The 12,936-nt window shown below is 40.4% G+C and overlaps 1 protein-coding gene across 3 annotated transcripts; it reads left to right on the top strand.

The window, feature by feature from the left end:
- The first annotated feature begins 2,627 nt into the window (after positions 1 to 2,627).
- insyn1 (inhibitory synaptic factor 1) lies at positions 2,628 to 10,020 on the top strand. Of its 3 annotated transcripts, none has more exons than XM_012966237.3 (4): positions 2,628 to 2,982; positions 3,449 to 3,635; positions 5,824 to 6,284; positions 8,777 to 10,020. In XM_012966237.3, the coding sequence occupies exons 3-4, from the start codon at positions 6,129 to 6,131 to the stop codon at positions 9,362 to 9,364; spliced, it is 744 nt and encodes a 247-aa protein (XP_012821691.1). In that variant the 5' UTR covers positions 2,628 to 2,982; positions 3,449 to 3,635; positions 5,824 to 6,128; the 3' UTR covers positions 9,365 to 10,020.
- Positions 10,021 to 12,936: the final 2,916 nt, after the last annotated feature.

Here is a 12,936-nt window from a genome sequence, read left to right as displayed (position 1 = left end):
ATCCGCAGAGCCACAAGCTGCCCCAATTAAGGCATGTATGTTATGTTGATTATTAGATGCTTTAACAAAGGGGCTACATGTATACTACATTTGTCTAATTGTTTGTGTATTTTTTAATTGAATATATTTGCATTAGGTGGATGTATACACATTTCAGTCCTGTAGTAATATTTGTGCTTGTAAGTGTGTTTTTATCTCTGGCTGGCAGGATGTACAGGAACCAGCAATATCTTATTGCAGCCCTACTGTGAAGTGTTTCTCACATCTATGGTAATAGGGCATAATGACCCTAAGTAACGCATTGGCTAAGCCTCTAGAGCTGTGGTACAGTAGTTATTAATGTTCTACCATCTGCACTATGTGGGTCCCAAAAATCAATGCTGAAAACTGTTTCATAGATCATTTAGGCCACACTTCCCCTTGCCATTTTGAGCCTCAGGGTTGGAAATGGATTTTTGTAAGGAGGATCTCAGCGGATATTTCTGTTTTTATATCATGGCTTATCCTTCTGGGTAGAGGGAATACATTATAAATTTGGTTGCAACATTGATGATATTGTTAATGTTTAATGAAAAATCATTCTCCTGGGAAGCTTAGACAAGTTGTTAATGAGGCTGTTTCCCCCAGAGCAATGAGAGCAAACTGCTAGCAATGAGTTACTCTGTGACCTTCCTGCTATGACAAAGGGACATTTATTATTATGTTACTGGTGCTAAAATTGTAAAAACCGACCCTTTTGGACACCAGCACATTTATAATAAGTCAGAGAGAAAGACTGCCTTTAGGGCTGAACAAAGAGGACATTTTCACTTGACCCTCAGCTTCACAGGGTTCAGGAAAAATTCTTGGTAAACAAACAAATCACATAATATCCCATCCCATATATCAAGGAAGTCATCTTTTAGCTGCTTCAGCTTTTGGTGTCCGTCAAAAATCGACTGCTCCTCAGTAATTAGGGAGGACCTCTAGAATCACACTGTCCCCTGATGGTAACCCTTCAGAATTTGATCTTTATCATGCAATGGGGATAGCTTTGATAAATGGCAGCAGGACTATCTGCTCGGGTTTGAACGTGCATCGCTTTCTAGTCTATAATTTATTATAAGATGACCTCAACTAATGCATGAGGATAGAATCCCCAGTGTGTTATTGTGAGTTTACAGAATAACACACCCTGGATCTATAGCTCTCCAGCTATTGAACTACAAGTGCAAAAGGGAGCTATAGACTAGCAACAACTTAAGGGACAAACATTCCAACTCTGTATTAGGGCTCTGGCACACGGGGAGATTAGTCGCCCGCAAAATGCCATCCCACCGGCGAAAATGTAAATCGAGGGTGGGACGGCATATGCGGCGGCGCGATTTCAGTGAAATCGTGGAAGTTGCCTTGAGAGAAAACTTCCGCAATTTCACTGAAATCGTGCCGCCGCGTATGCAGATGGCATTTTGGGGAGATTAGTCGCCCGCTAACAGGGAGATTTGTCACAGGCGACTAATCTCCCCGTGTGCTAGAGCCCTAAATAGAAGTTGAATTGCTCACATTATACTAACCTTTGATTATATTAAATCCAAAAATATATGGGGGGCTGAGGTTAAGGTACTTACATAGTTACATAGTTACATAGGGTTGAAAAAAAGACCATTGTCCATCAAGTTCAACCCATCCGAGTAAACCCAGCACACAACCTATACTAACCAATCTATACACTCACATACATAAACTATATATACAACCACTAATACTAACTGTAGATAGTAGATAGATTAGTATCACAATAGCCTTGGATAATCTGCTTGTCCAAAAACTCATCCAGGCCCCTCTTAAAGGCATTAACAGAATCTGCCATTACAACATCACTAGGAAGGGCATTCCCCAACCTCACTGCCCTCACCGTGAAAAACCACCTACGCTGCTTCAAATGGAAGCTCTGTTCCTCTAATCTAAAGGGGTGACCTCTGGTGCGTTGATTGTTTTTATGGGAAAAAAGAACATCCCCCAACTGCCTATAATCCCCTCTAATGTACTTGTAACCATTAGATTTAAATGGTTAAAAAACATAGCTGAGTTTGTTACATACGAACCTTAAATAGAACCCATGAAGATGGTACAGAGTCACAAAGTAGTTAATAGAGGGCAATTTGGGGCCCAAAAACAATACTCCTATTTTTAATATTAGGTAGGCTCTGGTTGAAGAGTGCTTAATAGTGGATCATCATATATTTATATAGCACAGGAAAGTTACACAGTACTTTATATTTATAACAAACAGGGGGTCTTACAATAATTTACAAAGGGTTACAGAGCAAAAATAGGATCAGAGTTAATGCCATTTTCTGTTGGTTTAAGTGGAGCTATGAATAAAGTAGTTTTGTGCTGCAGACTAGCAGTCAAGTGGTTAAACAGGAAATGTTTTGAACTGTTTTGTAGGCCACTAGCAAATGTAAGGGTTTTAGGAGAATTCCCTGCAGGCTTTAATGGGAAAAATCAATGTAGAGATGCTGTGCAAATCTCTGGGAGCCCTGGGTGTTTTGCAAGATGGGAGGGTTAATTGGTAATGTTGTGCAAGTCTCTAGCTCAGAGAATATTAACCAACATTCAGTATCACTCCCTCCCACTTCTCCACTAACCCTCCCTCCCCTCCCCTCCCTCTTAGGCTGAGCTGGGGCACATATTCAGCTCACTGTGGTTGGCAAGGGGCGACACTGGGTGACATAGCTGTGCATCCACCTCAAGAGACATTGAAGACAAAGGGGGCGACACCTCCCATAGAACAGCTTTGAACACATAGAAGGAGAAAGGGTGAGAGAAGAAGGAATGTCGCAGAGAGCGGAAGCATCCTGCACTGAATCAACTGTGTTACAGCATCAGCACCAGAGCAGAGGCGATGAGGCCTGAACTATGTGTGTGTTCCCATCCACCTGAGGGGAGAGAGAAGCAAATGCAGAACAGAGGGGGCACAGGCCCTCTGACGCCGGCACGGTGAGGGTAAGGAAATTGGAAAGCAGACTTAAGGAATATAGAGATTAAAGGAGAGGCAAATTGGAGGAAAAAAGAAGGAAACCACAGATAAAGTAGATAGATAAAAAAATCTTTGCAAATGGTGGGGGGGATAAATATGAGCTCATGTAAAATCAGTGTAAAGTGACAAATGAAAAGGGAATAGGGAATAGAGGATAGAAGAGAACAGAAGCGATGGGGGGAATTAGTGGCTGGGGGAGGGGTAGAAATACAGGCAGTAGAGGGAGAGAGGAAGCAGGGAAAGAGAACATGAAGACATGAGGATGGACTGGAAGGAACTGAGGAAAGAGAAATGAAAGGGAGAGTTGCATAGCATGAAAACATGGGAAAGGACAGCATTTGTAATAAAAAAGAGGTAACTCACAATTTCCAATCTTTTTTTTTTTGTTACCCACTATTTTTTTCCCCGCATGATGTCTGGACCCAGTAACGCAGAGGTAGCAGCTGTTCTATTGGAGGCCCTGTGAGGAATATCTGAAAAGCCATCTCTGCCTATCTCACCCCACAGGGGTGACATGATTTCATTTACCCTTGAGGGAAAAGGAAACCAGACAAGGAGAAATTGGTATGATCCACCAAATAAACATAAAGGGATCAACGACTAATATTTCCAGGTAAGACAAAGGGGAGGTTAACCACTGAAAACTTGAACTACATGAGTCAAGGCAAAGGAAAATGGGAGGGAGACAATTCATAGATTAGTGGATATGTATGGGAGGAGAGCAGTACCTCCAACCCAAAGTACCAAGAACTAGACATCCAATCAAGCAGTGGTATATTAATGATTTCTTACCTTATTACTCACTTTACAGAATACTAATTATCTTTGCCAAAACCTGACTTTACTCTTCTCAGTAATTTGCTCCATGAACAAACTGGAGAAAAAGTACTGCATAGAAGTGCACATACATTGTGCAAGTACTTCAGCCAGAAGTGCACATACATTAAACCAAGATAGGTGAACGTATAGGCAAATATAACTTTTTTTTTTTTGTTTAGAATTATGTTTTGTCTGTCAGGGAAAGCTGCAGAATTAAGAAAATGTGGCTCTCTAAATTCTCAAATTGGAAACATTAAGTGTGTTCCCTGTTCCCTGTACCTTGTACTCTTTTTACATTGAAGAAGTCTGTTTAACTCCTCTGGGTCATTTCGTATGAGCATTCTGCTTGAACAACAAACAATGTTATATATGAATTGTAAGCTCTGGGGAGCAGGGACTCTTTTCTGCAATGGCCTAAATTCTCAACATCTACAATGTATTTTATTCTGTCATTTGTTATTTATTGAAGGAACCCTTTTGTGTAATTATATCATGTTCCCCTTACTCTATAGCACTCTACATATATAAACACATATAGATGAGGGTTCACATACACAGCATTTCAGGTGCTGTGAGCCCCTGCCCCACAGAGCACTCAATCTATTTTTTCTGTGACAGGCAGATAACTGATTGCTTTCATTCACAAAAACATACTTGCACACTAAGCTTATCCTACAACTCTGCACAACACTTCCCTATCGTTTTCCTAGCTACTCAGTCTAATATTCTTTCTGATCATTTACTCCCTCATATTTCTAGATATATTTATATTTATACCAGCGGTGTTATATATTAGTTGTGCCATACCCACATTTCGCCATATAGTGATCAATCAAAAGAATGAAAATGAATGGCTTGATAACTGGAACAAACATACATAGTCTAAAAAGCCAAGTGGCCTTTTTATGTTTTATTTTTATATTATTTGTGTACTACCTGCTGTCTTAGTTTATCTACCCTTATTCTACACAAACTCAATTTAAATATGCTGCTAGTTTATCTAGTATTTGATTATAATTATAGCCTATAATTGTTCGGTATACTCTCTATAAGGTTTGTGTTCTGTTTACTGTACTTTGCATGTCCATTACTATAAGGCCTAAGACCTATACCTGAGCTATATATATAAACACATATTCAACATCTAATATTATTATTTAACTTTTTAAAATGAGGCACATCTTACTATAAATGACTGTATGAGTGGTCACTGCAAAATGTCTCATACAATATTGAGCCTGCATTTCTGATATACTGGTCCTGTGGTTTAACAGATGTTATGTGACACCAAGGTGACATTGCACCAGGTATGACCAAACTGTTTCCCTTCAGCTGTTGATGAATTACAACTCCCATAATGGGTACAGCAGGACACAGGAACTGTTCTTGCCTTGAAGCTATATGTTCCCATTCTGCAGGTCTCATACAATATTCTTGTGTTTCCATGACCCTTTCAGTATGAAATCTGTGGCCTCCCTCATACTGAGTTTACTGCCACCTTGACCGTATTGCCAGTTATTGGACACACCTGTTAATATGAATTTGTACTGTAGATAGGGTGCATTACTCTTTATAATGCATGAGTGGCAAAACTGTAAAATAACATTGTCCTGATCTTCTAGCTGCAAAATCGTAACTGCAAGATTATACAGTTTAGAGTAAAAAGTTACTTTCATTGTAAATTATAAGCATATAAGAAGTCACCAAGGATTGCCAGTACTATATAAAGGCGCAAGGCCAATAGCCGAATACTTTTGTATAGGTCATGTAACTCTGCAGTGACTTCTGATATCTTCATAATTTACAACAGGAGATATATTTTTTAGGAGTGGGATGTGACTCAGATGTCATCTCTAAGCACCAATTATAACTGATGACACACTAAGCACCATTTATAGGAATATCATTCACAGGATGGTTCTTGTGTATTATAAATGTTTTTCACAGGACTTAACACTAACTTTATTATTTTTTATGTATAGGTTATAATCAGTATATAATCCAAGATCTGCATTACCTGCTTTTCTGCCAAACAAAGACTTTCTTCACATACATATATATATATATATATATATATATATATATATATATATAAAACAACCCACCAAAGAGACAGAGACTGTGGGATTTCAAGTTTTAAGTCCCTCTTTAAAGAGGGCTGGGACAGGTCGGCTGCAGCAGTGAACAGGGAGGGGATACAGGGGCATAGGGGGGTCAGGCGTTAAGATGCAGATCTCCCCCCAGAGGAGAGTCGCTGCAGAGGAGGCTGGAGGCCTCTCTCTGAATCATGTGCTCTCGGGGGGTGGGGAGGACAACGGAGCAAGGGGTACGCAGTGGCAGAGCTGGAGAGAGGGAAAAAATCCGAGGGAGAGTCCGTGCTGTCATTGGTCAGCTAGAAGGAATCTTACGGGACCTCAAGGAAGTGGCCAAAGAGCTGAGAGAGGTAAGAAATTGGCGCAAACCCCAGTACCCCAATAACGTGCTGTTATTCCATTCATAGCCATATGCTTATTCTACTGCCCATTCATACAGTCTCTCAGATGTTGTTAAGAAGCTAAGCTTAGGGATCATCAGAAATATTAATAATTAACAAAAAGTGAGGTTATGTCTGCCACAGAAGCTGATGCCACAGGTCTAACTATAAAGCAATTCTGATGTGGAATGCACTATTTGTTGTGGTGCTATGTAAGGTGAATAGAAAATAATTACTAATAAGCCTCATATTTTGAATTTTGTATGTACAGTATGTATATATATATATTGTATATATCTATTGTATATATCATTGGTCCCAAAGCTTTGTAACTGAGAGCGGCCCCAGAGCATGTGCTGTGAATCAGCAGATAAGAAAATGGGGAGCTACTACGGGCAACAGTTAAAGGTCTATGGTAGCCTTAGACTGGTAACGAAGCCCAAAATATGTATTTCTAACTTAATTCTTCATTGAGCCTTCACTATCCTTAAGTTGCAAACTCTCCTTCAACACCATTTTTAAGAACTGTACTATTTTAATGTTGCATCTTATCTATCTTATTTAGAGGTCACCCGTCACCCTGAAATTGTTTCCTCCACCAGAGGTGCAGCCTAATCGAGCTTGCACTCTGGTTGGGGGAAACAATAGTTTTAAAAAAAACAGCCCCCTGCCAGGTCACCTGCACCAAGAAACCAAGAAGGAGCTCCCATTGTAGGTGGCCATGTTTGGGCAGTTGGGTACACGCATGTGCATAATGACTGAGTACCACAACTTGCTCATTATACACATGCACGCTACGTGAGCTTGTGAGGTGCATCCACTGTGCCTGCCTCCGACACATGCACATAATGAGCAAGCAGGAAGATGCGCTCGTTATGCACATGTGCACAATACAACATGGCCGCCAGTATTTGGAGCTCCCTCCCGGTGCACGTGTCCTAGTGTTACTGAGGATTTTTTTAAAACAATTTTCCCCAGTTATGCGGGCTAAATGAGCCCAGCAGTCCTACTGAGCCTTAAACATGAGCAGAGAAATAAATAACCCTACAAAAAATACATTGTGTATTAACATTGTATAGCAACAAATGTTTCAACAAGGAGCTTTAATAAAGAGTGAGATTCCTTCTTTTGTGCAGTACAAGGTATGGTGTAAGCACTTTCCATATATGAGACACAAACAGTTATCTATCATAATGTGAAAAACAAGCTTCATTGAGAAAAAGATTTAAATATTTTTTAAAAATATTATTTTTTATGCTGATTTCATCATTCATCATTTCTCTTACCATCAGTTTTCCTACATGGACTAAATTTGTTTCTTGTATTTGTACCATGGCCGCCACTGGCTCGGACACCCTAATTGCTCTAACACTAGTGCTAACTTACCCTTGTCACTAGCCTGCCTTCCCTTCTATTCTCTCTTTAGCAAGTGCAGCTATGAAATAAATACTGCCAGGGTGTCTCCCTGCCACCATATTCTTTATCTTATGCTTTCACCCACGTTCACCCTTTTAGATGTCATTCTAATCCAATAGCAATAAATACAGAATCAAACCTTCTCTTCTATCTAATCTCTTCTCAGTAACAGTGCTACCCTATACACTGTCATTTAAAATCCTGCCTTAAACTGTATTGTTAGACTCACCAATGGTTATCTTTTGATTTTGTAACCCCTGACCCACAGGAGATGACATACACATTATTATTCCATTAATGCAAATGCCATCATTATTATTCCACTTGAAATCACCTTTGTCTCAGCTAGGTTCCAAAGAAATCACATAATTAGCAATACCATTTTATTATGTCATGCTTATAACATCAGCATCTGCATTCCAGTGAATGTCCAAACTCATTATCCTCACTTTCTGATTGGATGTTCTCATTATCTTCATGTTACTGACCCCATTAAATTCTCCCTATTGACCAAATCACTATCATCTGGTCTTCCTATTCGTTTCCATCCCACTTACCCTATTATTATAATCCCATTAGTTGCTCATATGTAGTAACAGTGTCCTGCTTTCCAGTCTTTTATTTCTCATCCAATGTCACTAAGCTTATGTATGCATATACATTATAATGTATTCCTATAGCAGCATCATGTTTTATACCTTATGATACAGTAACAGGACAGAAAAAGAAAGCAAGGGTTACGTATAAATGTTTTATAAAATAAAAACAAGGGCCAATTTCTAGAGATTGCCAAGTCTACTATCATATTTACATATCAGTAAACATATTAGCAGAAATGTTACAAAGCTCACTGAGTTTAGATGTGATGTCACAGCTTTAAAGATGCCAGTTTTGTGGGAATAAAATATTTAAACATTATTTTTATTTATAGTATTTCCTACACTATTAGGATACATTCAGTTACAATAATATCTCATCTTGGCAAGGTTATATCGATTTTTATAAGGGAATGGTTGTGGATGCTTATAGATCTGTGTTTGTTGTAGGTTGTGGAGCAGATAGACAGACTCACCTCGGACTTTGAATTTGAGCTGGACACTGATGATTGGACTCCTGGAACTGTAAGCAGTACATCTAGCAGTGAAAAGGGTGGTCCTCTCTGTGACCTGGGACCTCTGGACTTTCTCAGCTCAGACAGCTGGGAATTCTGCTCCTTCCTAGAAGCTTCAACACCCTCGGACTCTGGGGATGGTTCAGATCGCCCCCCTGACTTTAGACTGCTCAATGGAGGAGCCACCCCTAATGGGCCAGATTCGTCTAGTGAGGAGATTCCTATTGCACCCCAGAAACCACCTCCAGCAAAGAACGCAGGCTCCAGGGACAGAGTGAGGTTCAGCGACAAGGTTTTGTACCATGCACTTTGTTGCGATGACAGTGAAGATCCCCCTTATGGTCAGGAGACTCCACGGGATCCCCCTAGGTCAATTGCTCCTTCTGCTGTGATGAAGAGCAAACCTGGGGGACTTACTGGAGTCAGGAAGGGGACTAGAAACTGCAGTACCCAGACTGTGTGTGACAAGAGCACTCAAACCGTTCTTCCTTATGTGCCAAAAAAAGGGAAGGATAAACATTAGCAGGAGTGAAGCTGGGACTGAAAGATGCATAAGGTGGAAAGAAAACAGGCTGAAAAAATTATGAAACAGATAGAGAAATTAAGGGAGACAAATATAAAGCGTAAGAGTCAAAGTGGGAAAAAAAATTAACCAGATGAACAGATAATTAAAAAAAAAGATTTTTGAATTAAGTATTTCTATCAAGTGATAGAAAGAAATTAAATGAGCTTTAGTTACGCACTACACATGACTACTTTACAGGCAATATATGGTGCACTTTTTAACCTTTCTATTGAACTGCCAAGGGGGTGGCAGAGTGGGACCAATATTACCCCACTGTGAACTAACACCCCAGCCCCCGCTGTGACCTCACAAACCCTGCTGAGACCTCACATCTTTTTGTCCCCATGCCAGCAAAATATTCACTGCACATCTATATTAGTAAAAGATAAAAATGTAAATATTGTTCATAAATATTTACCTATATATGGGATGGTCAAGTGTCTTTACATTTACTGTTGGAAAATGTATGGCCTTTGGTAAAAAGTCCTTGCAGATCCTGGGTTCCCCATTAAGGCTGGACCTCATATGAATATTATAGGGTGCCTTTAGAGTTATATATTCTAAATAAACAAGTGAATATTATGGGGAAATAATAAATAAGGCTGTTGCTTGTATGAGGTATTCTCTGAATGGAAACGGTAATTCGAGTGCTTTCACAATGGAGTGTTATATAAACAGTTGGTAATTATAGGGTACGATCAGAACAGGTTTGTATTGATGTAAAACTTTGATCTATGGCAAATAGGTAAATACCTATGGCACAAGGGGCATATTCTCCACAAGAGTCTTTTAGTCAATGGAGATGCAGCCTGTCATTTACTAGCAATGCTGGCAAAGCCCAGGTGCAGTGTGCCTTAGGCCTTATCGTTAGCAAGCCATCAGATGGCCCTGCATCTGTAAAAACACACTGCAAAGCCCATACACAATTCTTGTTCAGGATCTTAATCCGTTTAGCTGCAGTTTGCTGATGCAGAAATTCCACTGGATTAGGTTTCTGTGGAGAGACCCCATGGTAACATTACTTAAGGGCTGAACCTTTTCTGGAGTGTATGAGTTTGTTTGAAAACGAAAAACATAACATTGTTTTTAGGGCAAGGACCCACATAGACCGTAATTGGATTAATGCCAGGTCCACACACATGTCAAATCACCAACCAATTAGATACCAGTTGGACAATAACCTTTAGAAAATTGTTAATTAAAAATACACTACTGTAGCATTTTCTGCCTCTATGTTAAGAGCTACAGTAAGAGATTTAATGGAACCCAGTAATGAGCACCAAACATGAGTGATCTTAACATCAAGTAGATAATCACAGCCCACTGAAAGTCCAGTAATATCTGAAAGGAAAATTATTCTTTTGAATATACTGCAAGTAAAAATACTGCAGCAGCATACTGGTTTTTTGGAGTACTGGTCAGTACTCCAAAGTGAGCATGAGTGGGTCTGTATTGGCCTTTGCATGCTTAAAGGGGACCTGTCACCCAGATATAAAAAGCTGTATTATAAAAAAAAGTCCTTTTCAAATTTAACATAAGACAATTTTTTTTTTATTTAAACAACCATACCTGTTATATAGCTATTTCAAAATCTCAGCTGTCAATCATATTACCTCAGGCATAGAGGCAGGGCAGGCTGCTACTTTCACTTTCCATTCAGCACTTCCTAGATGTCACTGCCCACCTCTCATTCTCCCTCCCTCCTCATCATCTATAATTGTGTAGCCTGTGTTTGGGCATGGGCATCAGGTCCCCCAAACTGGCACATAATATTTTGGGATGATGCAAAGCTTGCTTTAATAATATTGTTTACAAAATGGCAGCTGCCTGCATGGTTTAATTGTAATGCTCTAATTGTGTCCTAAAGAATGAAGGAACATGATTTAAATAATTTATATAGTGTAAATGAACACAATAGAAACAAATTTGAAATTGTTTCTTAGGGTGACAGATCCCCTTTAAAATGTCTGACCCATGTTACATCTTAGTTTAGATATACTTAATCCTCAAAAAGTAGGTATGATAAATGTGGATTTGAGAAGAAGTATTGTGATGTAAACCAGAGTTGAAATCGCCCACGCAATAGGTTAAACATCCAACACTAAGGGGCTGATTTACTAAGACACGAATTCGAATCCGAATTGGAAAAATTCCGATTGGAAAACGAACATTTTGCGACTTTTTCGGCGCCTTTACGACTTTTCGGAAATTGTCGCAACTTTTTCGTTACCAATACGATTTGCGATAAAAAACGTGAGCTTTTCGTAGCCATTACGACTTGCGCGAAAAAACGCAAGTTTTTCGTAGCCATTACGATTCGCTCGTATCTTGTCGCGACATTTTCGTATTGAGCGCTCGTAAGCGGTGGGTGAAACTTTCAGACTTAGTATGATTTTGGAAGCCTCCCATAGGACTCAATGGCGCCCTGCAGCTCCAACCTGGCCCAAGGAAAGTCTCCCATAGGGCTCAATGGTACTCTGCAGCTCCAACCTGGCACAAGGAAAGTCTCCCATAGGGCTCAATGGCACTCTGCAGCTCCAACCTGGCCCAAGGAAAGTCTCCCATAGGGCTCAATGGCACTCTGCAGCTCCAACCCGGCCCAAGGAAAGTCTCCCATAGGGCTCAATGGCACTCTGCAGCTCCAACCCGACCCAAGGAAAGTCTCCCATAGGGCTCAATGGCACTCTGCAGCTCCAACCCGGCCCAAGGAAAGTCTCCCATAGGGCTCAATGGCACTCTGCAGCTCCAACCCGGCCCAAGGAAAGTCTCCCATAGGGCTCAATGGCACCCTGCAGCTCCAACCCGGCCCAAGGAAAGTCTCCCATAGGACTCAATGGCACCCTGCAGCTCCAACCTGGCCCAAGAAAAGTCACCATACTGAAGCTTGAATGAATCCGAATGTTTCGTACTCGGCGCGAAAGCTGCGAAAAAGGCGCGAGTTTTAACGCTACGAAAAAATCGCAACATTTTGCACAACTTTCGGAATGGCTACGAAAAAGGCGCGACTTTTCGCGCAAGTTTTAACACTACGAAAAAATCGCCAGATTTTGCGCAACATTCGGAATGGCAACGAAAAAGTTGCGATAATTTTCCGAAAAATCGCCAAATACCGATCATTACGAACAAAAACGCAATCGGACGCATTCGGCCCGTTCGTGAGTAAGTAAATGTGCCCCTAAGGCTTTGCCTCAGTCAGTTACATTTAGGACTCCAAGCACATTTTCTAGTGACAATATTGTAACAATCACCTATGAAAGCATTTTTACAAGATTCTCATAGGGGCTAAGAGAGGATACATTTGTGCATTTTCACATTGCATTTTTTAGCTTTTGTAGTGTAGAGAGAACAGTTGCTCTCTCTATTCTTGTGATTCTGCCCCCACCCACCCCAGTTTGAGCACATGAGAGGGGACAGAAGGGGGGGTTGGTGAGGCAGCAGACAAAGAAGCATGCCTGCATAGGTTGCCTCACTGAGCTTTTAAAGGACAATGAAAGGTTAATATAAATTAAAAGTAAGTCTAAAGGCATTCC

Source organism: Xenopus tropicalis, chromosome 3 (assembly GCF_000004195.4).
Source record: "Xenopus tropicalis strain Nigerian chromosome 3, UCB_Xtro_10.0, whole genome shotgun sequence".
Lineage (NCBI taxonomy): Eukaryota > Metazoa > Chordata > Amphibia > Anura > Pipidae > Xenopus > Xenopus tropicalis.
The sequence above is the reverse complement of the archived record's forward strand: the minus strand, read 5'-3'. Positions and strand labels throughout refer to the sequence as shown.